General features: G+C 54.5%; 9 protein-coding genes across 9 annotated transcripts; 5 read left to right on the top strand and 4 right to left on the bottom strand.

Moving 5' to 3' along the window:
• Positions 1 to 36: 36 nt before the first annotated feature.
• AYL99_04039 (hypothetical protein) lies at positions 37 to 3287 on the top strand (the record flags this gene model as incomplete). Its single annotated transcript, XM_018835553.1, has 2 exons — positions 37 to 69; positions 123 to 3287. The coding sequence occupies 2 exons, from the start codon at positions 37 to 39 to the stop codon at positions 3285 to 3287; spliced, it is 3198 nt and encodes a 1065-aa protein (XP_018695203.1).
• Positions 3288 to 3792: 505 nt separating this feature from the next.
• Positions 3793 to 4800, top strand: AYL99_04038 (hypothetical protein; the record flags this gene model as incomplete). The annotated part of the gene is made up of 1 exon (XM_018835552.1): positions 3793 to 4800. One exon carries the CDS (start codon positions 3793 to 3795, stop codon positions 4798 to 4800), a length of 1008 nt encoding a protein of 335 aa, XP_018695202.1.
• Positions 4801 to 5323: 523 nt separating this feature from the next.
• AYL99_04037 (hypothetical protein) lies at positions 5324 to 8476 on the top strand (the record flags this gene model as incomplete). The annotated part of the gene is made up of 1 exon (XM_018835551.1): positions 5324 to 8476. The coding sequence occupies one exon, from the start codon at positions 5324 to 5326 to the stop codon at positions 8474 to 8476; it is 3153 nt and encodes a 1050-aa protein (XP_018695201.1).
• A 956-nt stretch (positions 8477 to 9432) lies between these two features.
• On the bottom strand, positions 9433 to 10680 carry AYL99_04036 (hypothetical protein; the record flags this gene model as incomplete). The annotated part of the gene is made up of 1 exon (XM_018835550.1): positions 9433 to 10680. The coding sequence occupies one exon, from the start codon at positions 10678 to 10680 to the stop codon at positions 9433 to 9435; it is 1248 nt and encodes a 415-aa protein (XP_018695200.1).
• Positions 10681 to 11196: 516 nt separating this feature from the next.
• AYL99_04035 (hypothetical protein) lies at positions 11197 to 12469 on the top strand (the record flags this gene model as incomplete). Its single annotated transcript, XM_018835549.1, has 3 exons — positions 11197 to 11218; positions 11277 to 11411; positions 11463 to 12469. The coding sequence occupies 3 exons, from the start codon at positions 11197 to 11199 to the stop codon at positions 12467 to 12469; spliced, it is 1164 nt and encodes a 387-aa protein (XP_018695199.1).
• A 95-nt stretch (positions 12470 to 12564) lies between these two features.
• Positions 12565 to 14309, bottom strand: AYL99_04034 (beta-ketoacyl-acyl-carrier-protein synthase II; the record flags this gene model as incomplete). The annotated part of the gene is made up of 6 exons (XM_018835548.1): positions 12565 to 12726; positions 12802 to 13170; positions 13252 to 13680; positions 13797 to 13904; positions 13999 to 14177; positions 14258 to 14309. 6 exons carry the CDS (start codon positions 14307 to 14309, stop codon positions 12565 to 12567), a joined length of 1299 nt encoding a protein of 432 aa, XP_018695198.1.
• Positions 14310 to 14701: 392 nt separating this feature from the next.
• AYL99_04033 (agmatinase) lies at positions 14702 to 16193 on the top strand (the record flags this gene model as incomplete). The annotated part of the gene is made up of 3 exons (XM_018835547.1): positions 14702 to 14845; positions 14956 to 15082; positions 15193 to 16193. 3 exons carry the CDS (start codon positions 14702 to 14704, stop codon positions 16191 to 16193), a joined length of 1272 nt encoding a protein of 423 aa, XP_018695197.1.
• An 850-nt stretch (positions 16194 to 17043) lies between these two features.
• Positions 17044 to 20132, bottom strand: AYL99_04032 (hypothetical protein; the record flags this gene model as incomplete). Its single annotated transcript, XM_018835546.1, has 2 exons — positions 17044 to 19078; positions 19135 to 20132. The coding sequence occupies 2 exons, from the start codon at positions 20130 to 20132 to the stop codon at positions 17044 to 17046; spliced, it is 3033 nt and encodes a 1010-aa protein (XP_018695196.1).
• A 1191-nt stretch (positions 20133 to 21323) lies between these two features.
• On the bottom strand, positions 21324 to 23083 carry AYL99_04031 (dolichyl pyrophosphate Glc1Man9GlcNAc2 alpha-1,3-glucosyltransferase; the record flags this gene model as incomplete). The annotated part of the gene is made up of 4 exons (XM_018835545.1): positions 21324 to 22476; positions 22523 to 22716; positions 22784 to 22966; positions 23024 to 23083. The coding sequence occupies 4 exons, from the start codon at positions 23081 to 23083 to the stop codon at positions 21324 to 21326; spliced, it is 1590 nt and encodes a 529-aa protein (XP_018695195.1).
• Positions 23084 to 23111: the final 28 nt, after the last annotated feature.

Here is a 23111-nt window from a genome sequence, read left to right as displayed (position 1 = left end):
GAGCATGCTTTTAGTGTTTGCTACGAGCGTTCCACGATGGAGTCTTCGCGGCAACAGGCTTTTCAGCGGGTTTGTTGTGCCACAAGCCCTACAGGAAATTTCCCTACTAACAAGACACTTAGCTGCGTCCACCTTGCGTCGAACTGAGCTCCGTTGCTCTAAAACTCAAGGCTAATCAGACATCTGCCAAGGCTGTGCTTCTCGCTCTGGAACAGGTACACAGTGTTCTGACCTCGCTGGCAGACGAGGATCTTCTCGATGAGAAATTGGCTGAATACGCCTTCTTTCCACTGACTCACATTTTCAATCAATCCGCCCGAATATCATCCAGAGGCCTTGAGCTAGCTGTCGGATGCGTGCAAATCCTTGTATCAAAAGGATGGCGAGAAAAACTTCTGCCCGAGATGGCCAAGCAGCTGCTCATCCTCATGGGGCTGCTGGTTTCTCGAGGGCCCAACCAACAGAATCAACCTCCCACGGACGAGCTGAAAGTTGCGTCCTACGAATGCATGGCCGTCCTCATCCGCCAAAGTGCTTCGCTGGCATCACCGGTCCTGGAGGACGTTGGCAGCAAGAGCATTGTAGACCAACTTGTCTATCAGCTACTTGAAGCGGTAGCAGACGCGTCATCGGAAGACGTCCAGATCAGTGCAACCCATGCTCTTCTTGAACTTCAGCGTGCTGTCAAGAGTCGAACACTACTAGCCAGTCTGCTTCCCCGTACTGTCTCTACATTGGTCAAGGTCCTTCGACCCAGTACTCAGGCCCGTCGAACGAGAAAGGTCCTTGTCGCCTACTTGGACCTGCTTACTGAGGCTTTAAGAAACGTACTTGCTGACACCGTCGCACCGGACAAATCTGGGACGAAGGTTCAGACCATGTCTTCCAAATCACGCGGCGCCGATGATGAAGTTATATTGGACAAATCCTGGTTCGATGCAACGGCATCTCAGATCGACCTGGCTCTAATCCAGGTCGTCAAGCTGAGGACTCACAACAGCCCTGATGTTGCTGAGGCTCTCCTCAACCTCTGCCTCACGGTTATCGATGACTGTTCGCAGACTCTCGCTCAGTCTGTACCTCTGATGGTAGAGACCCTTGCAGTCTTGTGCCAATCGTCCCATGGGTCGAAAGCAAACTCCGCTCTCAAATACTTGATGACCTCGAGGCCGGAGATAACCGAGATCGTAGAAGCCAAATTCTATGACTGGTCCCAAGCACTTCCCCGAGTGATGCAAGGTAATGACGATAGACCGAAGCAGCAGTTGCTCAAGCAGGTAACGACATCATTTATCGCATTGACAGACAGTTCAAATGCTTCCAATGAGGAGGTGTCGAAATTTGCCTCGATTTTAATTGATACTGTCGCAGCAGCCATTGAATCGGGCTCGAAAAAGTCCAAGCTGGTCAGCGAAGCACCCCAGATTTCCCCCGGAGAGCTGGTTCAGCAGTCCAGACGCTCGGAGCATGAGTTTATGCCGGTTATACTGAGCCATCAGAGCCAGCAATCGTCCACGAAAGAGCTCCAAAGTCTGATTGCCACACTCAAGACACACCCTTTCAGTCAAAATATTACACGCAATCTTGTTGATCGTCTGCATGATCCTGATATCAGCAGGAAAATATCGGCTGCATGGCTCGCTCTCCAGTTCTTGAAATCTGACAGTAGCATGTCATTTGACGTGATGGAGCTGGTGGACGACAATGCTTCCACATCGGATATCTCACTTTCCCGTCCCTTTCTCATAAGCGATCTTTATTCAAATATTCTTCCGTTCCTGACAGAATATCCTGACCTCGAAGGCGAAGGGTTTTCAGACCAGCGGCTGATTGCACTGTCCCTTGAAAGTTTAGTACTTCAGGCTTCTCAGCTCAGTCAATCATACCGTCCTGAACTAGTGGAGACATTGTTTCCACTGCTGACGCTTCTTGGTTCCAGTGATGCCTTGCTCCAGCAGCACGCAATGACGGCCCTGAATCTATTGGCTGCAGCATGTAAATATGATTCCGCCTCTCATATGCTGATTGAGAATGTGGACTATCTAATCAATGCTGTTGCGTTGCGGCTCGACGCCTTTGATGTGTCGCCAACAAGCCTGCAGGTCATCGGGATGATGATTCGTCTTTGTGGTGGCAGGCTCCTCCTGCACCTTGATGACCTTATCGGGAGCGTCTTTAGCGCCCTGGACACCTTCCATGGATATCCAAATCTGGTCGAACAACTATTCGACGTTCTCAAAATGGTAGTGACGGAAAGTTCCAAGAAACCTGCCATTCTTGCTATTCAGTCCGGGAAAGCAGCTGGAAGCCACCGAAACGTGCCGAACCATGTATCTCGACTGCAAGATATCCTCGACGACTTGAAAAGCAGGAAACGAAGACAGCGCCAGACTGACGAGGAGCATGAAGAGATTGCTGGTGCTCCCCACCGGCCGTGGACAGCTGCCGAAGACAGCGAACAGAATGAGGATCAAAGAAGCATTTCTGACGTGGACGGAGACGGGGAGGATAATCAGCCTCTTGACCAAGTGGCGGATCGGCAGGAGCCCAAAATATCCAAGTCCCATCAGCTTCTGCTCAACATTGCACAGTCCACGGCCCCACACCTGTCCTCCCCTTCACCGAAAGTGCGCACTACCTTGTTGGAGCTGCTGCAAGAGATATGTCCACTGCTTGTGGGACATGAGAATACCTTTTTACCCCTGGTGAATTCCGTCTGGCCGGCAGTGGTGGCTAGGCTTCTGTCCGGGAATGATCCACCTGGGACGAATGCGCCGTACGTTGTTAGGGCCGCCGCCCTCACGGTAGCAGAAATCTGCCGTGCCGCAGGCGATTTCGTATCCAGCCGTATCGAGGCGCTCTTCGATGAGCTTGAGATCCTATTCGAGAAAACATATTCGACCGTCTTCAGGTCAGCAAAGTCGCAGAAATCGGGCGCGATGTCGAACATGAAACAATCAGAATTGGTTATCTCTCCTAGCAGCTCAATGCAGTTGAAAAACAAGTCTAGTTCGTCCCCCGATCAGTCTTCTCTGGCTTCGTACGGCGGCACTGCCAGATCGTCAGATGGACAACTTCTGGATGCACTTGTCACGTTGTTGATCACAATTCTTCAGCATGTTCGAATCTCTGAAGACAGCGTGGATAGAGTCTTCATGCTTCTTACCCCACTTATGCACTCGGAGCGAGTACGGCAGGCTTTACGGAGTTATAATGAGGATGCTGTATGGCTCATCGAAGACTATCAGACTTCGGGTCCGAATCAGCTGAGACTCCCCGTTTCCTGAGACCAGGCTATGAGATTGCTGACAGGCTCCTCGCTCCTAAACCCTTGGAGCTAAGACCTGAATGGCTTCTGCCTGCGAACCATATCACCTCCAGTGTCTTTGGTTTTGGTTGTTGCAGCGGAATCAACATGGCCCGTGGACATGCTCCACAATCGGATTTAAGATGTTTCCAAATTGGTCAAGGCATCTCAACGCCCTCCCAATCAGTGGCAGAGACATCTCCTCTTTTTCAGTTTCGAAGAGTCTAGCTGGGGATTGACGTGTTCAACGTCCTGTTGAACAAAGAGTCGGAGACTCTGAGCAGGGTTAAATTGCCAGCATAAGTGCCGGAGTCCGGATAAGGTCTGCGTCTCTAGCAGCAGGCTACCCAGGAGACGTGGACTTTCTTGGAGAGGCAGGATATATGAGGGTCGACTGTTCGTCCAAGGTCGGTCCGTGTTGATTTTACGCTCTACTACCACAGTTTTCGACAAGTACAGGACAGGCTCCCACCCACCACCACACCATGGCAGGCCAATTCATTCGTGGCCAGCTTTCGACTCCACCACTTCCTCGAGTTGATTTGAGCGGACGCACCATTCTGGTGACAGGAGCAAATTCTGGACTGGGTCTCGAGGCTGCCAAACTGTTGGTACAGTTGAATTGCAGCACGGTCGTCCTCGCATGCCGGACCCTCGCAAAAGGGGAAAAGGCGAAGGAGATCATCTTGCAGTCACTCTCCAGCGGACAGCACGGAGGATCGCAGCCAATATTGGTCATCTTGGAAGTCGACCTTGATTCGTTTTCGAGCGTGGTCGCCTTTTCCGAGCGATGCAAAGATCTCCCAAGGCTCGATGCCGCAATCCTCAATGCGGGCATTGACCTTGTGGAGTTTACGCTTGCAGAAGGCTATGAGACGACCATCACTGTGAATGTTATCTCAACGTTCCTCCTCGCTATACTGCTCGTTCCCATCATGCGAAAGTCTGCAAAAACCTACAACATCACTCCAACACTCGCCGTTGTCGGATCAGCAGTCCATTTCTTTGTCGGGGCCAAGGAATTGACCGCCCCGGCTGAGGGTCAAATTCTCCAAACACTGTCGAACCCCAAAAAGGCAGACATGAAGGCTCGCTATTTTCTCAGCAAACTCATTGTCATGCTCTTGGTAAAATACCTGGCTTCAATGCTGCAAAAGGCCGCCGAAAAAGACCCGACCAACAAGCCCTTGGTGGTCATCAACAACGTTGCGCCAGGGCTCTGCAAGACCAATCTATTCCAGAGCTTCGCGTCTCCGCCAACCAAAGTGCTGCTCAGAGTTGTTGGGCGATCGAGCGAGCACGGAGCGCGGACATTGGTGCATGGCGCAACGGCTGGAACGGAGTCCCATGGACAGTATTTGAGCGAATGTCGGGTCAAACCTTACAGTGCCTTTGTCAAGAGCGCCGAGGGAGACCAAACAGCAAAGAGGATCTGGCAAGAACTGTGCGCCGTGTACGAGGAGGTGAAACCTGGGTGTACTAGGGAGCTTTGACAGGTTCGAGGAGAGAAATTGACATATTGCGGATAGGTGAGGAAGGAGCACAGACAACGCGATCGTTGGTTTGGTTGTCTGTGTGATTTCACATCCATGACACTCTTTGGAACGATCATGTTGCCAGTAGATGGCATGTGGTGGTGGCATTGTAATTGGTAGATCAAGTCAACTCTCTTTATCAAGTTGGAGGATGTGAGCTGCGGGGGTCGATTAATATCATCATCTTTGTCTTGTTCTTCATCTTCTCCTCCTCTCAGAACACGACTCTCTCCAGTTCTTTACTGTCCTCGTGGCCTGTGCCTGTGTCTCATTGCTAACTTCCCGTCGTTGTCGACGTTGAAACTGCAGTGTCGAACTGTCAACAGAGTCCGCATTTTGAATTTTGTGGCGTTGCGCCACTCGAGTTCGCGACCTCGCACCCTAAAATCTCGTATCGTTTGAAACCATCAACTGCTCCGCTGGATGCCGATCTCCCTCATATTGGTATTGGATTCTCGAGCAACCCAGCAGGCTAAATTCAATGGCAGAGTTCTCTGCCCTGACCACCAAGTTCCGCGCCAATCTGGACAGCCAGCAACAAGGAGGGCACAAAATCATCAAACGAAACCGACAACCCGTCTCCTGCCTCAACTGCAGGATCAAGAAATTGAAATGCGACAAAAGTCATCCGTGCGAGACCTGCGTCAAACGCGGTGACGAAGCTAGCTGCGTCTATGGCAATATTCCTCTGCCCAAAGCGTCCGAAACGGGCAGCACCACCAATGGCACCAACCTGGGTCATGTGGCCAGCAAACGAGGACAAGCCCAGGACAGGCTCCGGCACCTGGAGCAGCTCGTCATGCAAATGGTGGGCACCACGACGGGTTCACAGCCTTCGCAAGACTCGGAACCCGCAGCGAGCCCCGGGTCTGTCCACGGTAACGACACGTCGACCCCGAGCCTCGCTAAGGAAGGACACCTTCAGTACGGCTCCTCGGAATCGCGCTACGTCGGTTCGACGCACTGGTCCGCAATCATGGAAAGCATCCAAGAACTCAAGTCGGCGCTGTCGAGCAGCAGCAACGGCCAAGGCGGCCGCCCATCAACCACCGAGCTCGATGAAAGCGAGGATGTCGAGCCACCGGAGATCGAAGGCCTGTTCGGTTCGACGAGCCACATCTCGATCTCGCAGGTCCTGTCCCAGGCCCTTCCTCCACGGCTACAGGTCGACCGTCGACTGTCCACCTACTTCAATAGTCGATATCTGGTCATTCCCTTCATCCACACGTCCCAATTTCGAAGACAATACGAACAGTTCTGGCGCACCCCGCTGGAGATGTCGCCCCTCTGGATTTCCGTACTCTTCTCCATCTGCTGCATGTCTGCCACCTTGTCTGAAGCTCTGGGCTCCGAGCCTTCTACACCGGAAGATCAATTGAGCCCCCGTATGAGCTTTCTCAATGCTTCCTGCCAATGCCTCCGCCTGGGCGGATTTGTTCGGCCTAAGCGCTACGTGGTGGAAGCCCTGGGTCTGTACGCCCAGTGTGAATACATGGCCACGCTCGACCCATCACGGGAAGTCAGCATCCTCTTTCCCATCCTCGTACGACTTGCGTACCGAAGTGGCTACCACCGCGACCCTTCACAATTCCCTCATTTCTCCGTGTTCGAGGGCGAAATGAGGCGTCGCATGTGGGCAATGTTTCTGCAATTCGACCTGATGATCTCCTTCCAACTCGGCCTGCCAAACCAGATCCCGCCGAATAGCTGGGACACGTTGCCTCCCTCAAACCTCCTCGACAGTGACTTCGATGAGGATAGCACGGCGCTGCCCCCGTCCCGGCCGGAAGAGGAACCGACACAGATCTTGTATTTCATCGTCAAAACTCGTCTGATGACCACCTTCGGGAAAGTCTGCTCGCACGCGTTATCGTTTCGCGACCACTCCCAACAAGAAGTTATGGATCTCGATCGCGAAGTCCGCGCCGTATATGCCACCGTGCCCGAGATTCTCCACATCCGTCCCATGTCACAGTCCTTTGCCGACCCGAGCTATCTCATCATGGTGCGCACGAACTGTGAATTCCTCTACCAGAAATCTCTCCTCGTGCTCCACCGGAAATACATGACACAAGGTACTCACCCAACATCGACAAAAGTGTGCACGGACGCCGCCATCGCCATCACGCGGCATATGCTGGATCTGCACAAGGAGTTGAAGCCTGGGGGCCAGTTGTTCCAGGACCGGTGGATGTTGAGTTCGTTCACGATGAACGACTTCTATCTGGCGGCCATGGTCCTGACCCTGGGCGTGAGTATGTGGAGGAAGGCAAACCCCGGGAAACGACTCGAGACATCCGGGGACGACAGAATGGTTGAGCAGTTCCAGCTCCTGAAAGCGGCGTTTGGCATCTGCGAGGAGCTGAGTCTGACGAGTAATGAAGCGAAGAGGGTCGCAGACGTCCTCGAAGTGGTGCTGGGAGAGGTCACCAGTCCAGAGTCCGGCGCCGCCCCATCGACATGGTCAGGCTCCATCGGTCCCAAAGCAAGGGATCCTATGGCAGCGACGTCAAATACCCACCAACAACATGGTCAAGCACAAGGACCCGCTGCCTTACCCTCCAAACCTCATCCATTCATGCCACCGGCGCGCTTCACGGGTTCCGCAATGTTCCCAATGCAATACGACTACACCATGGCTCCGCTGCCGCTATCAGACCAACAACACGACCGGGAGGAGTATGCGGATTATCCGTCATCGTCAGCCTCGTCTCAGATGCAGCAGACTCAGATTCAAGGCGCTCGAGGTGACGGCTTCTTCACGCCCGCCTTTAACAATTCCAGCATCAACGACAACGGCGGCGGCGGTGCCACCACATTCAACCCGAATCTGCGTCTCATGCCGGGCCTGCAGAACCCAGGCCTCGGCGCCAACCCGTTCATGAGCTTCCTGCCCTTCAGCGCGGCATTTCTCCCGCAGACACCGACTCCAGGCCTGTCGGCCGCCACCGCCACCGCGACGACGACGACAACGACGACAGGGACAGGGGTGTTGTCCTCCGACGCGGCTGCTGCCGAGGAGATGGGCGGCCTCGGGTCGATGCCCCTGAATCTGGACGTCGACTGGGCCTTTCTCGACCAGTGGATGGCGCTGCCGACCCCGGACATCCTGTCGCTGGGCGAGACCGCACTCCCACCACCACTGTCACCACCCCCGGCTCCGTCGCACGCAACCGGGTCGAACCATCTGGCGTGGCGACCCGGACCGAACCCCGCGCAGCGCGCCGCCGACGAGGGCAGCAGCAGCAGCAGCCGCAGCCATCAGCAAGAAATCCAAAACTGTGCGCGCGGTCCCGGAGGAGCGGGCATGGGCGGCGGGCTCGACGCTGCAGCGACGGACTGGACCAGCACGCCGTACGCCTTCCTCGGCGGCGAGCAGCGACAACGACAACACCACGAGCAGCTCAACGACAATACCACGACCGGCGGCACCGCGGATACATTGATGGTGGACGCCAACGAAGGCCGTGTAGGTGCCGGGGGCGCCACAACAAGCTCCTCTTCTGGACGACAAGCCACCACCACCGCTACAATCAACAATAACAACAACAACAACAACAACAACAACAACAACAACAACAACAACAACAACAACAACAACACGGGGCTGCACATGGGGATCGTCGAGTACTGAGCTACTGAGCTACTGGGCTACGAAGTGAATAATGTACTGAGTAAGCGAGATAGACAGAGGGGAAGAGAGACGGGGGCAGAGAGATACATACATTGATTGATTTGCGAGCTGGAGGGGAGGGAGGGAGGGAGAGAGGGCAGGGCGACGAAAGCGCCCCCCTCTGTCCGTCTGTATCACACACTACCGGGCGGGCACCTAATCTGTAATCAACAAGCGAAGTACATCCCGCCTACATACTGTATGTGATTGAGTGGTATTGGGATTTGAGAGGAAGTTAATCAGTTAGTTAGGGAGAGGGTTGGTTACTGTAGGCACCGTGGGCCGTCGTATTGCACCACAATGTCTTGTCTTGCAAAGGACAGCGAAATGAAATGGCTTGGGGGCGATGGCGCTTTTCTGGGAAGAACACTGCGCGGCGACGGAACGGATGTGTGTCGGGAAAGGCTGCATGGAGGAACTCTCGCACGTTTGTTAGATGTGTTTGCATTTCTATCTAACTAAGTAGGTTTTTTTGGTGGATGGATAGGATGGATAGGACAGTCTTTTAAGACTATCAACCCTCATTTCCTTTCCTGTTCCTTGGAATTTCTTGATTGCCGACTCGCCTGATCTAGCTTGGTCAGGGAATGACCCCTGCCCTAAGACAAGATACCGTGATTTCGAGACGACACCTGGATAACACCCATGCCAACGCAAAGAGAGAGAGAGACAAGCATAACTCCGTTTTCCAATGCTGTGGTCCTTGGCCCTTCCTGCAACAGCCAACATTCCAGCCGTTCATCCCAAAAAAGTCTCCCTGAAACCGATCAACTAAACGGGGGTATCGTGCATTCCGAGAAAAAGGATGGCTTAACAGCCTGGACTCCTCCCTTGCCTAACCAACACCACGCCACGCCACGCCACGCCACGCCACCAGCATTCCGAGGTTGGCTTTTGGTAACAGATCAACACCCCAATCACCCCTCTGGCCTCGCGGCGGCGGCGGGTCTCTTGCGCTTCTCTTCCTCCTGCCGACGCTTCGCCTCCTCGGCGCGAGCTTTCCAAGCGGTCCTGATCTCTGGGGCGTGGTTCAGCAGATCCTGCTCGGTGATATGGCTCTGGATCGATCGGATAACGCTTTTGAACACCTTGATGTGATTGGCGTTCTCCTTGTCGTGTCGGAATCGATGGAACCGCCAGCGTTGCTGCTCGTCCTGGTGGCACTCGATGATGATGTCCTGCAGCGGGTGGTTCAGGGTTTTCCACTCTTCCCACTCCTGCGGCTCGACGTACATGTCCTCGACGTATGAGTATTCGTTACTACCCACGTGGATAAACAGAGAGAACTTTTCGGGGAACGAGTAGAAGTCGGGCTGCGGGGACTGATCAGGATCCTCCGGGTCCGGCTCCATTTTCGCCCACTCGATGTGGAGGAGGAAATCGACCGTGTTTTCAGAAGGGGGCTTCCACTTGAGGATGTGTGGATCTGTGCCCATCCTGTACGGTGCATCACGGCAAGTGAAGATCAAACCGTCATTCCCATGCGTCTTCTTCACCTTGGGGATGATTTCTTTGAACATCTTCTCCAGGGCGTAGCTGAACTCGTTGTGTTTGTCCTCGAGCACGAATGGCCTGGTGTACTCGGGATGCTGCTTGAACATGGCATTGTAGGGCTGGAGGACGTGCATGTAGAAGTAGGCGAGGCGTTTGTCGAGGGGACGTTGCATCAAGACGACATGGTCGAGAACCAGGCAGTCGAACACGAGGAATTTAACGACCGGCTCTTGATCTGGGTATTTGTCTTCCACCAGTTCCCCATCCAATATTGTGTCCGCGTGAAAGCGCCGGAAGGTTTTGTCTTCATGATGCGGGAAGTGCAGATTGGGCACATACCAGTAGTCGTTCTTGCGGTCGATGAAGTAGTGTATATCCTTGTTGCCGTCTTGAGTGAGATACAGGAGGTAGCGCAGTCCGTCGGTCTTTTCGCAGACGTAGTAGTCCTGCCTCTTGAGTTCTTGGATGTGTTCTGCAGAGAAGGAGACGGGCTGGGCCCCGGGGAATGACAGGTTTCTTCGCCCAAGGAGTTTGGCGACTTCGGTCTGAAAGGCTCCCTGGAGATCAGGACCCGCCCATTGTCCGCCGATACGCCGCATGAGAGCGTTGACCTCAGGATGAGGGTGAGAGCGAGGGTGAGGGTGAGTGGGTTGGGGGCCGTTGGCATCCATGGTGGGACGGTACAGAAGCCGAGAAGTGAGGAAAAGAAGAGTGAGAAAGGAGGAAAGGGAGAGTGAGAAGGAGGGAAAAGAAGGGTGAGAAGATCAAAACAAACGAGGGTCTGTCACTTCGTCTACTCTATTCTATTCACCACCTATCACTGCCTATTGACTGCGGCAGTCGAAGGTGACATTAAGTGACATTCTTTGGTCCATCGTCAAGGGGCTACATAGTTGACCGTAATACTGCAGCAGAGTATCTGACGGGAGGCGCAATTATTAAGCTGCCCTCTTACATATTAACCTTAAATGTCCATATGCAGCCTAGCCTAGAGTAGTCTAGCCTCGATGCACCACCCGCAGTCACCCCCATCATGATCCTCCGCAAAGAGGTGACTGCAGATAACGACATACGGGACTCGAGAAGTATCGGACTCAGGCACTGCCACCGTTTGTACTCGAACAGTGTGAATTGACCCCCTCACTGATAGCCTGCCCTGCAATATCCGACGAATAACCCCTCAAAAAATGACGGCAAATGAGGCCCGAGGTTTGTACTCATCAAAACCTCTTGCGCACGTGGCGATAGGACTGAAACCTGTTCACAGCCTCATCTACCGCATCCAACACAGAGAGCCTCATTAGCGCGTCTGGCTACAAGTTCGGCAAAGGCAGCAAGAAGGCGCCCAAGGTCAAGTTAAAGAAACTGCCGCTCCAGGGCAAGAAAGACACGCAAGTAAATGGTTAGTTGGATCCATTCGGCACCGTCGCCCTGCACATGCTGACTATCGTAGGCGTCAAGAATGCCGCAGAAGCACCCTCCCCCGAAGTGCCCAGATTCGATGACGAGACCATGGCCAATTTCCCCAACGGCCGCCTCGAAAGCCTCGACACCGTGATCTGCAAGCACTGCAAAAAGATGGTTCTGAAACGAACGGCCAAGTGGCACATCTCCTTGTGTTTAAAATCAAAACAGGACAAGGCCCGCAAGAAAAAGGAGGCACGTGAGGCTGCGGCGCGGGCGAAGGAACGGGCAGAGAAAGCCGACGATGACGATGACGACGACGACGATGTTAAAGTGCCCGCCAGAAAAGACTTGGCTAACGGCGATGATGATGGCTCCAAGAAGACCAAGAAACGAAAGGCCGACGCCGACGACGATAAGGAGCCTCGCAAGAAGAAGAGAAAGGAAGAACAGAAACCGAAAGTGGCCAAATCCAAGGGGCCGGTCGATGTCGAGAAACAATGCGGTGTTCTCCTGCCAAACGGTGGGCAGTGCGCGAGGAGTCTAACATGCAAGAGCCATTCTATGGGAGCAAAACGGGCTGTCCCCGGACGAAGTCTACCCTACGACATGTTGCTCGCTGCATACCAGAAGAAGAACCAGGCACGCCAGCAGAAAGCCGCGCTGGATGCAAATGCGCCTGCTCTCCTGGAAGAGGATCTCGACCCCAGTCTGACCGGTCCCGTCGATTCCGATGAAGAGCGAGACTCGGTGATGACAGCCATCGCCCGAAGCCTGACTCGACCCCAACCGCTCGTCACTAAACCACTATTCCCAACGCGGCGGAAATACCAGCTGGTCCGGATGAAGGAAATGCTATCCAACGCCATGAGCGGCAACAGGTCCGGCGGCTTGTTCAGCGTCCCTCCCGAGAGTGCCAGAAGTGCTCTCCCTCAGTCCGCCATCCATGAAACGTTTCCCGCGGCAATATCGGCTTCACCTGTGACGACAAGTATGGGTCTGGGACAAGCTGGATTGAAGGCCCCTCTCCGAAAGACCTCGATTGATGTGGCATAGGGATGGATAGGATATCTTTCTCAGGAACGAACGCTACGGGACGAATATTGTAGTGGCGGCGAGTAGTTAAGACGTCCTCCCACACCCAGCAAGTATCACTTGCATTTTTGAAAGCAGAGGCTTGCATTGGTCCCGCCAAATCCAAAGCTGTTAGTCAGGGCTACATCGACTTCTGCCTGTTGCGCTGCATTGGTAACATAGTTGCAGTCGAACGCTGCGGCTTTAGAGACAAGGTTGATGGTCGGTGGTAAGGTATTCTGGCCATTCATAGTGTCAGTACCATGACCTTATATCTGCACCGTATTTGAAGGTGTGAGATTGAAAATACGTACCTCGTGGACGGCCAGGACCGTGAACAGAGCCTCAATTGCTCCTGCAGCGCCTAGGAGGTGCCCAATTGCGCCCTTGGTGCTGCTCACATTGATCTCCTGGGCAGATTTCCTGCCCTGTTCCCCGAGCATAAGTGTCTTGATCGCCTGATTCTCAGCCTGGTCTCCTAGGGGCGTGGAAGTCGCGTGAGCATTGATATAGTCCACTTTAGACGGCGGGATCTGGGCCTGTCGAAGAGCCTTTTGCATCGCCAGAAGAGCTCCGGCTCCATCCTCCAGGGGCGCGGTGAGGTGATGAGCGTCTGCTGAGTTGCCGTAGCCGACGAGCTCGGCGTAGATGGTGGCGCCTCGGGATCTGGCGTGCTCCATTTCCTTTTACTCACACGGTCAGAAATCGTGTCCGGTGCCCAATCATGTCGAGGCAAGATAGAGATCGACAAAGAATTCGCTTACCTCGAGCACGACGCACGCGGCGCCCTCGCCGATCACGAAGCCGGCCCTGTCCGCGTCAAACGGCCGCGAACTCTTCCCGGGCTCGTCGTTGAACGTGGTCACCAAGCTCCTCGATCGCGCAAACCCGCCGATCGAGAGTGGGTGGATGCACGATTCCGCGCCGCCAGCGATCATCACGTCTGCTTCGCCGGTTTTGATGAAGCGGGAGGCGTCCCCGAGGCTGTGGGCGCCCGTGGTGCAGGCGGTGGTGACGGCATGGTTGGGCCCCTTGAGGCCGTAGCGCATCGAGATGTGTCCAGCGCCGAGGTTGATCAGCAGTCGGGGCACGAACAGCGGGTGGATCTTGCGGTAGTTCTTCTCCTGGTGATACGCCAGCGAAGTGTTGTAGAGGTCTTCCAGGTTGCCGATCCCGGAGCCGAGACAGACGCCCTATAGATCTTTTCAGTCACGGGATTTCCGGACGGTATAAGAATGGGAAAGAAGGTATCTTGCTTGTACGACCTAGGCCGTGCTATGGGAGAATGGTGAATTTCTTGAACACATACCGTCATCTCCGGATCGAGACCCTTCCCGTCCTTGAAGCCAGCGTCCTGCAATGCTTCGGCCGACGCCGCAAGAGCGTACTGTGCGAATTTGGCGGTTTGGCGAAGCTCCTAACCCAGGGCACGACTCGGATCAGTATCTTCCTGACCCATGGCTCACTTTTTACCCGTGTCTGTGTTTTGGGGGGAGGCAACATCAACTTACCGTGGGCGAGACATGGTCCTTGGCCATCCAAACTCCCTCTTCCACCTCTGAGTCAGAGGTGGGAACCGGGATCAGACCAGCCACCTGGCTTGGGAGTGCTTTGAATTCGTCTCCGAGAGGGCGTGTCGAGACGATGCCGCAGTGGCCCTGTAGCAGCCGGGTCCATGTTCTTTTGACTCCTGGGAAACAACAGAGTGTCAATCATCGACCCCTTGAAGGCTCGGCGGAAGGTGTCCAGAGAAACAAGTCATCGACACACCTACACCCAGGGGCGTCACAGCTCCCAGCCCTGTCACGACAACTCTCCGCATCTCCTGGTCATGAGCCTCTTCGTCTCATCCTATGCCGTGGCTCTGCTGTATCTCTTCCGCACGAACAGTTGAGGTCAGTGAGTCAGCGCCCGGGCCAATCACCGCTCGCGGAACAAGACGCCGGAGATTCCCGCTCAAAGCGGCGGCAAGTTTTCCCTTTGGAGAAGTTTCTGGCTTTTCCCGGCGCCGAGTCTCATTCGACGCCCTAATCAACTCCATCAAGACCACATGGCGGGTCATGCACGGCATCCTGTTAGATAATAGATATAGAGAGAGAAATGTTTCTTCTCCATCGGTAAGTTTTTCCTTGCTCCTCGATATCAATATATATACATCACCGTGTGTGTGGTAGAAAATCTACAGTCTGCCCACTCTGTTCCTCATCCTCCACGATGCTGCTGCCGTCGTGGTCCTGGACTATATTACTCCCTCTTCTGCCCGTCGCACATTCCTCTTTCTACGACAATCCGGAGCTCGAGATTCCGCCCGAGTCTGGCAGTCCGCTGGATGAATTGAAAGCTAAATGGGACTTCGATGTAAGGTGCTTCCAGACCCTGTCTCCCACCCATCCCGAGCCATGTCGTCTGTATCGGCAGGGACGGAAGCAAAATATTGAAACCTATGCCATGTGGATTGACTCTTGCAGTGGGGATTCTCAGGAATATCAACATTCGCCCACCTCAGACACGTCAAATGTCTGACCACCCCGTACGAGCCGTTTGATATCGGCATCATTGGTGCCCCCTATGACACGGCGGTCAGTTATCGACCCGGTAAGCCAGTTTCGTCTTTCCAACGAGGACGTTGTCTTCTTCCACCAAACCAGAAGAACATACTCCCCCTTCGTACAGGATGTCCAGTTCTTTTTCTCATTCTTCCCCAGGAGCTCGTTTCGGCCCTCGTGCCATCCGTGCCGCCTCTGCGCGCCAGACCTCGTTCCGGGGCTTCAACCACCGCGCACACATCAATCCCTACACGTCCTGGCCGTTGGTGCTCGACTGTGGAGACATCCCCATCACGCCCTTCGACAACGCGTTGGCGCTGCATCAGATGTCATCCGCCTATCTCGAGCTCCTTTCCCGCCGGCCGTTGAGCTACAAGAACCCGGAGAGCCATGAGCACCCCAAGCTGATCACACTGGGCGGAGATCACTCGGTCGCCCTCCCCGCGCTGCGAGCGCTGGAGAAGATCTACAAGCAGCCCATCGCGGTGCTGCACTTCGACGCACACCTCGACACCTGGCACCCGGGCGCCTACCCGAGCGCGTGGGCCGAGACGCCCACTCAGGCCGACTTCACGCACGGGACCATGTTCTGGATCGCGTCGCAAGAGGGCCTGATCAACAACGGGTCGTCGGTGCACGCGGGGTTGCGCACGCGGCTGCTGGGCGATGACTTCCACGATTACGCCGACGACGAGCGCCAGGGGTTCCTGCGCATCGAATCGGACGACATCGACAGCGTCGGCGTCAAGGGCATCATCGACCTGATCATGGAGCGCATGGGCACTTCCATGCCCGTCTACCTGTCCGTGGACATCGACGTGATCGACCCGGGCCTCGCCCCCGGGACCGGCACCCCGGAGCCCGGCGGCTGGACGACCCGCGAGCTCATCCAGATCCTGCGCGGCGTTGAGGGCCTGAACCTGGTAGGCGCCGACGTGGTCGAGGTGAGCCCCGCGTACGAGGCGGGCCACGGCGAGGCCACGGCCCTGGCCGGGGCGCAGGTCGCGTACGAGATCCTGACCAGCATGGTGAAGCGCGGCCTGAAGGACCGGGGCGAGGAGGTCGTCATCGAGAAGCCCGGCCGGAAGATCGGGCCCAAGAAGGGAGCCGTCGTGCCTCCTGCCGACAAGGCCCAGGAGGTTTTGAGAGATGAGTTGTAGTCAGCAGAAGTTCTAGAGACGGAGACAGATCGTCAGGGATGGATGTGGCTATAGACTCCGTCTGGCTACACCTACAGTACAGTAAATTGGCGCTCTACAGTAGTATGACGACCAAGCGGGTGCCAGGGTGTATTCCCTCGTCGAATAAGACTGTCCCCGTCTTTATCTCTCTTTGTGCGAGTGTTAGTGTATGCTCTACTCTCATGACATGAACAGAGAGGAACGAGTGCACATAAGTCTCAAAAGTCTTTTCTTCGTCTCCTTTTTCATTGCTATTCCTCATCTCGTTCTCCCCAGCGCAAGGAGCACCCAAAGCTTCAACTCCGCTAAGACGAGATTCCTGTCACCACACAGCACAATTCCATCCACATGTCTATGAATGCAACATCCATCGATCGAATACATGCCGGCCAAACTCCTCCATCTGCTATTCTTCATAGCTTTTTCCGAAACAATGCCGGCCCCTTTTTCTCTTCTGCCAAGTGTTAGTTGGTTGGTCGGTTTGGTTGATAAATAAAATTTTAAGTCGGAGAGACAGATCGGCCCCCAGCGCCTGGTTTCGTACACTCATTGTTCTCATCGAGTCTCGCACAAGGGGCGGGCCATGCTCAGAAGCCCAACCCGCCTAATTCGGTCGAATTCAGCTTCAGCGAGCTCATACTCATCTGCGCTTCGCAAAATTTGACGAGACAGAACCGCTCCCCCCTCTCAACATAAATGCTGTCAAGATGGCCCTCAGTAAGAAAAAGAATCAGAGTCGATGCGATCCCGTTCCCCAGTCATGTCCAATCACAACGCCATGATGTTCTATCCTGTTATGCATATTATCGTAAAAATAGAGCCAAAGCCTTCAGAAGTTGTAACGCGTCCCCTGCCGTGTTACCGGCTTGCCCTGGCGGTTCAAAGGAGCCGGGTGAGCCGGTAACATCCCCGTTCTTTGCGCCTCCTCAACAACGTGGTTCTTTCGGCCTCGACCCCTCGGTTTGGGCACAGGGTCGATATGGCGACGTCCCAATTCCGCCAAAGCGGTCGAGTTCTTCCATTTCAGACATCGGTGTGATTTGTCGCTGACGTGCGTCTTGATCCTTGTGGACATCCTCGTTGATGGCTCTTCGGATTTCTCTCGTGGGGCGAGATACGCGGCTCGCTTCTCCATATGTCTGATGATGGCATCACGTTGCAGGTTCAGTTCCTTTTTGAGCTTTTGTTCCCGGAATCCTCTGGAGTCAAGCCACCCGATCAGCATGTCGAGTTCTTCCGGAGTGTCGTAGAAACCCCATTGCTTGGCCGAATCTAGGTTTGTAGAGCCTTCTTCCATCTTCTTCCGTTCAGCGGGTGTCAGTTGGAATCGTCGATAGTAGGCCTGCTTGTCAGCGTCGCTGACATCAATGAAACCCGCACGCTCCATCTCATCGGGTCCTTGCACCCAGACTCGACCATTGGCATATTCTGCATCCGCCGTCGAACTGTCGGGCAAGCCCCCGTGTGGCATTGCGTTCCTCTCGAACCACCAGTATCGATTGCAGAAGCGATCTTTCCCGAGAACCCGTGTGCGAGGACAGTCTGCCTCACGCAGGTCTCCGTCGACGATGAGGATCTGCTCTTCCGCTTGCTCAATGCGATCGCGCTCCTTTTCGATCTGCTTCAGGACTTTCTGGTACTCTTTGCTTCCTTTGTTCTGTTTCGCCTCTGCTGCCTTCTCCTTGCGCTCCTGCTCTTCTTCCCGTTTCCGTTTACGCTCCGCGGCTCGGTCACTGCCGCGTCGCAAAGATCGCGTCAGAACCGGTTCTTCGTCTTCTGAGTCAGGAATCGAGATAATGTCAATCTCGTCGCCTTTTTCCGCCTCGGTGGCTTCTTCGAGCTCAGGCATCGGAGTGGGGGATTTCTCGGGTTCTGGTGCCAACAGTCTTCGCTCGATTTGAAGCTCCTTAAGCTTGGCCAGGGCATCTTTCCGAGCTCGTTGGTGCTCAATCTTGACTTTGCGGTAATGGGTCATAGTGTTGCTCATCTCCTCTAGGAAGTTCTTGACCGTCTTGGTTTCGAGGAACAGCTGGCAGATGATTTGCAGAGCCTCCGCGCGCAAGTTGATGTCCATTGTCGCATATTGAATCCTGGCCGTTTCAATCGTCGGTTCTGCATCGAGGGGAGCAAGATGGGACAGAATCCTGTTGCACGTCTCCGTGAGTCGGGGCCGGCCGGAAAGCTGATGCAGCAGCCCGACCATGACCAATTCCCAGCCACCATGTGTGAGGTCACGCTTTCGAAGTCTCTCAATCCAGCCATATTCTTTGAACATCTCGGCAGCCCGATGGGGAACCACAGGTTCGGGTTCTGCTGGCTCAGGCTCTGGTTCTGCAAATTGAACTTTGTGGAGACTGCTGCGTGTTCGTTTCGCAGGATATTCAGGCTCAGGGGTCGGTGTTGGCGGTTTACTTTCCTCTTCCTCCTCCTCTTCATCCTCGTCTGGGTCGGGGAGGTCCGGGAGTGATATTTGAATGGCGCCATCATCGTCATTCTCGGATAGAACTAGCTGTTTGAGAACCGCGCAATGTATCTCGACGAACAACTCGCATTCCACCTCATGCGAGGTGAACATCATGGCTTCTACAAAGTCATCGAAAGTAAACGAGTCTAGTTTGAGAACTTGGCAATACACGTTGAGTGTATTCCAGGTCTCAAGCAAGAGAACCACATTTTCAGACTTGAGGCCGGGGATGACGTGAGTCATTGACTTCCGGTCGATGCATTGCTCCTTCGTGACAAACTTCAGCGTCGGTCGATGCGTCCCGTCGCGGACGGGTTCAACGTCAAGGTCATCGATCGGGTATTTAATGGGTGGAGGGGGTGGGGGAGGTTCAATGATCTCTTTGGGGGCAACTGCTCCTCTGGTGGAGGAGGCGGAGGGTAATAGTGACCGTTGGGGGTCATGTATGGATGATACCCGCGATGATAGTGGTCGAAAGGCGGAGGCGGAGGAGGGGGCGGGTGCATATGGTCCCAGGATCGTGGGAGCAACCCTGGGCCCGGCATGGGTTGGGGTGGATAGTTCTCGTGATAGGGCGGAGGAATCTGCACTTCGATCGTCCGCTGTACGGGCTGTTGAGACGTCTGGTGGTTCTTGCGTCCTTTAGGGGCAGGCTTCAGCTCGGGTAGCTTATGAGGTTGCCAGATTCCAAACATACCCTCTCCTTGCTCTAGGTTCTGCTGCTTCTTCTCCGCTTTCTTTGCGGCGATCTTATGGCCATGTCGAAGATGGGGAGGGACGTTGGTGTCAATGCGAAAGTGCTCCGCAATTTCGGGCTTGACGATCCATGGGGCACCATTCCAACCTTCTCTGGTCACGGTGTTCTTGATGAAGGAGCGGAGCATCAGTTTCGTGAAAACCCTCCGATCTCGAACGATGTGGTTGTCGTCAACCAGGGCCTCCTCGTCCGGGCGATCAATGAGCCGCACAAAGTATCGGGAGAAAGCCTCTCTTGCCACGGAACCGTCCGCGGCCTTCACCTCTGCAAATTTGGCCTTGTCTCGCACTCGCCCGTTCAACCGGGATGCGTCGTCCAGTATCACGGTTACCAGTTCGCCCGGATAAAAGTCATTCTTGAAATCATTGTAGACCTCTTCGACCAAGTTGTCGATGCGAGACGTGGTAGAGAATTGGACTCGGCGCAGGACAGGTTCTCGCAGTGCTTGCGGAAACGCCTCATCGATCTCCCGTGACCCGGCCTGCTCGCTTCTCAGCGCGTCAAAGTATGTCAATCCGGAACGTCCTGATACTTCGCAGGTGAATTTCTTGGACTTGAAAAAGTCCATGCGGTCGAGATATGCATCGTAGGACGTGAATACTTCGTTGGCCTCGGAGATGACCCAAACATCCGTTTCCTGGTCGTCGATGGAGGGATGCGGTAGGTAGCGGACGGGTTTCCTCTTGAAAAGGACCATCCTGGCAGGCGGGGGATGGAACAACCGAGAGCGATGTGGCCGGCGGGGAGGTAGAGGGGGGGAGGGCCACTTGGGGGGATTATTTCAGTGCGATCGCGGCCTAGAGTAGTAGATTTGGTGAGCTTCTTGGACGTGTTGAGGCTCATGTCGTGTCGAGCGCGGTCCGGACTCGGAGGACTTCATGCGAAGGGGGAATATACATACATTCGCGGGGACAAACGCGTTCATGGAGAGAGAATAGCCAGATGCGAGGGGGACTGGATGGTGTGGTGGTGAGTGTATGCAGGGAGAGTTGTTTGGTGGTGAGTGCAGGAAAAGAAAGAGTCCAGAACAAAGAGTCCAACATGACGAGGAGAAGTGGAGGAGGGAAAAGACAATGCGAAATGCCCAGGAAGGCGGACCGACTAGTGTGTGCAGAGGCCATCGTGAGTGCTGAGTGGTGGATTGGGGTAAGTGGCAGTTCTACTGTGGATGCCGTGGATGGCGGGCGGGATGCGTGGCTTGCTATGCGGATGGTGGAGCCTCCAAGCCGAGCCCTTGAATAGCAGCTATAGGTGGTTAATACCCGTATAATGTGCCTAGGAGGGAATAGGTGTGCCCGGAGTGCCTAAGTAGGCAGCACAAACAGCGGCATGCCACCACCCTTTTAGTCTGTTGCGCGGATTGGCGACCAGGGATCGGCGGAGAGAGCGCCGAGCGCCCTCCTCGTCGCAGCCAATCACGGTCCACTTGACTCCTCGTCTGGCCATGGCCACTCATCAACCATCTCACGCTGGCCCTGTCACGGCCATAATTGTACTCGTTCGACTCCGGCTGTCGATGTGAGTGTGATGAGCCCACTCACGATCTTCTCCGGTCCATGTTTGACTCTTGAGGGCCCAGTATCAGCCTTTTGGGCCTCCTAGCCCCGACCCATGCCCGCGGCTTCAGCCTCGGACGGCGGTTACGATGCCCGGAACACTCCCTCCATGATGTCAAGGGAGCCAACGAAACAGCCCGACAGTGAACAACCACAGAAACCTGGAATATCAGCCATTTGGAGAGTCTCCGAGACCTCCTCCATACACGTCTCACGATGAGTATTATCTTATTGTTCAAGGCGGTGGTGGGGTAGAAGTTGTGGTGGTTGTTGTGCGTACATACATGCCAGCCTCACTGCCGGGGCTTCTTTCTCGGTGGTAACCCGCCCCTTCAAGACAAGTAGCAGACCATGAACCCAAGCCATGAGCCTAGCACTCCGATTGCCGAATATGTGCTAATGAACATCAGGGGCATAAATTCGTACCTCTCCCCAAATACCATCTGATGCAGCAATGAACAGTACGCCATCAGGGGGACCGATATTGCAATATAAAGGAGAGCAAACCGATCCAACAAGAAAACTCGCCTCCGAGTGGGAGCTGGTGCCAATTGGCCAAAGGCATACAGGAAGATCATCAGCCAGGTTATCGTATAGGCCACTTTAACCGGGAACTCGGCAGCGGTGAACAGAAGCGGAAATAGAGACACGTGCCCAGCTACTGCCAAAGGCCGGAAGCTCGCCAGGTATGATCGGTCTTTGACAGCCAACAGACTGAAAGGAATGATGACCAGCAGAATGGCCTTCTCGTGGACATGCCAGCCAAACAAGAAGGACGCGTACCCACAGAGGGTGAGAGCTCCAACGAACGTCTCCCAGCTGGGTGTGACCCACAATTTGGTCAACGCAATGGTCTGGAAGGCCAACGTCAGTCCGAAACAGTGTCGAGCTGTGATATCTGGCAAGACCGCGAACGAAGTGTCTCCAACTAAGCCCCGAGTAACACTGTTCACAGCATTTTGATCAACCCTCAAGCCCAGGTAGGGCGCACCCAGTATCAGGACCCGGTCCACGAACGAGTAAATCGCCCAGGCATTGGGTGCCCAATATGCGTGGCAAAGTCCTCGTGCAAATGGAAACAGGCGACTTTTGAGTTGGTCGAGCTGACCCCATGCCGCAAACGGTCCGAACGCCATTCCAAAAATGCCTATAATGCTTGCTCCGAGTTTGAAGGTGTTGGCGAATTGGGGCTGAAACATGTTCTTCGGGTTCAGACAGTAGCTCCGGAGGAGGTAGACAAAATACGCGGGTGCCAGGTAAAGGTAGATGTGCTTAAAGCATAAAAGCAGGGCGAACAAGACCCCACTGAAAAGCAACGTCGACTCTTTTCGTGCAAAGACGATGGACAGAATCAAGATACCGTAGAGAAAACCATTGTATTGGAAATGGATGTGGTCAATGATCAAGAACCCCGGGGATAGCAGGATCGAAAGGGCCACAGCATGACTTTGGCGACGTGTCGAGGCAGGTGAGGACTCCATATACCTTTTCACATCAGCAGTGCTTCCTCATGTTGAGTTTTCAGCCATACTTGTGCAAAGCGTAGACGAGCAGCAGCTCTGTGATGATGACAGAACTTCGCTGGAAACATATGGTGGCCCAGGAAGTATAGTTCAGGTTTTGAACCTGCACCATTCCAGCGTCGACTAGGGCAGCAGGCTGGGACAGAAGCCATTCGAACAGTGCAAATGCCGGGGGATAGTCCAATGTCCACTCTGAGGTAGTCTGATGCGGAGAGTCGAAGAGTTAGAGAAAGGGGAACCCTCGGTATCGGATGCTGACCTCTGCTCACCTCGTAGTACCATCTTTTGACAGGCAATGAATGAGTGATAGCCAGCCAATTACGATGCACTTCAAAGTCTGTTGATCGATAGGCTGGAAACAGGAGAATCTTTAAAGCAGTAGCCACGACGGCTGTCTGAAATAAGGACGGCCATTGATCATGCCCAGGCTTTTTGGCTGGTGCCCTCTGCTCCTGGAAGAAGTATTAATTGCATGATATTGATGCATTGCCATCGGATTGGCCACCTACGGGGATAATAGGGGTATTGTCGCGCAACTGGCTCAAGGTTGTCGACACCGCAGACGCCATTGAGAGAACTGGCTGGCTTGGGCTGGGA

The sequence above is a fragment of the Fonsecaea erecta genome (genome assembly GCF_001651985.1).
Source record: "Fonsecaea erecta strain CBS 125763 chromosome Unknown Scaff3, whole genome shotgun sequence".
Taxonomy (NCBI): Eukaryota; Fungi; Ascomycota; class Eurotiomycetes; order Chaetothyriales; family Herpotrichiellaceae; genus Fonsecaea; species Fonsecaea erecta.
Note: the sequence above shows the minus strand (reverse complement) of the source record. Positions and strands in the feature narration are given on the sequence as shown.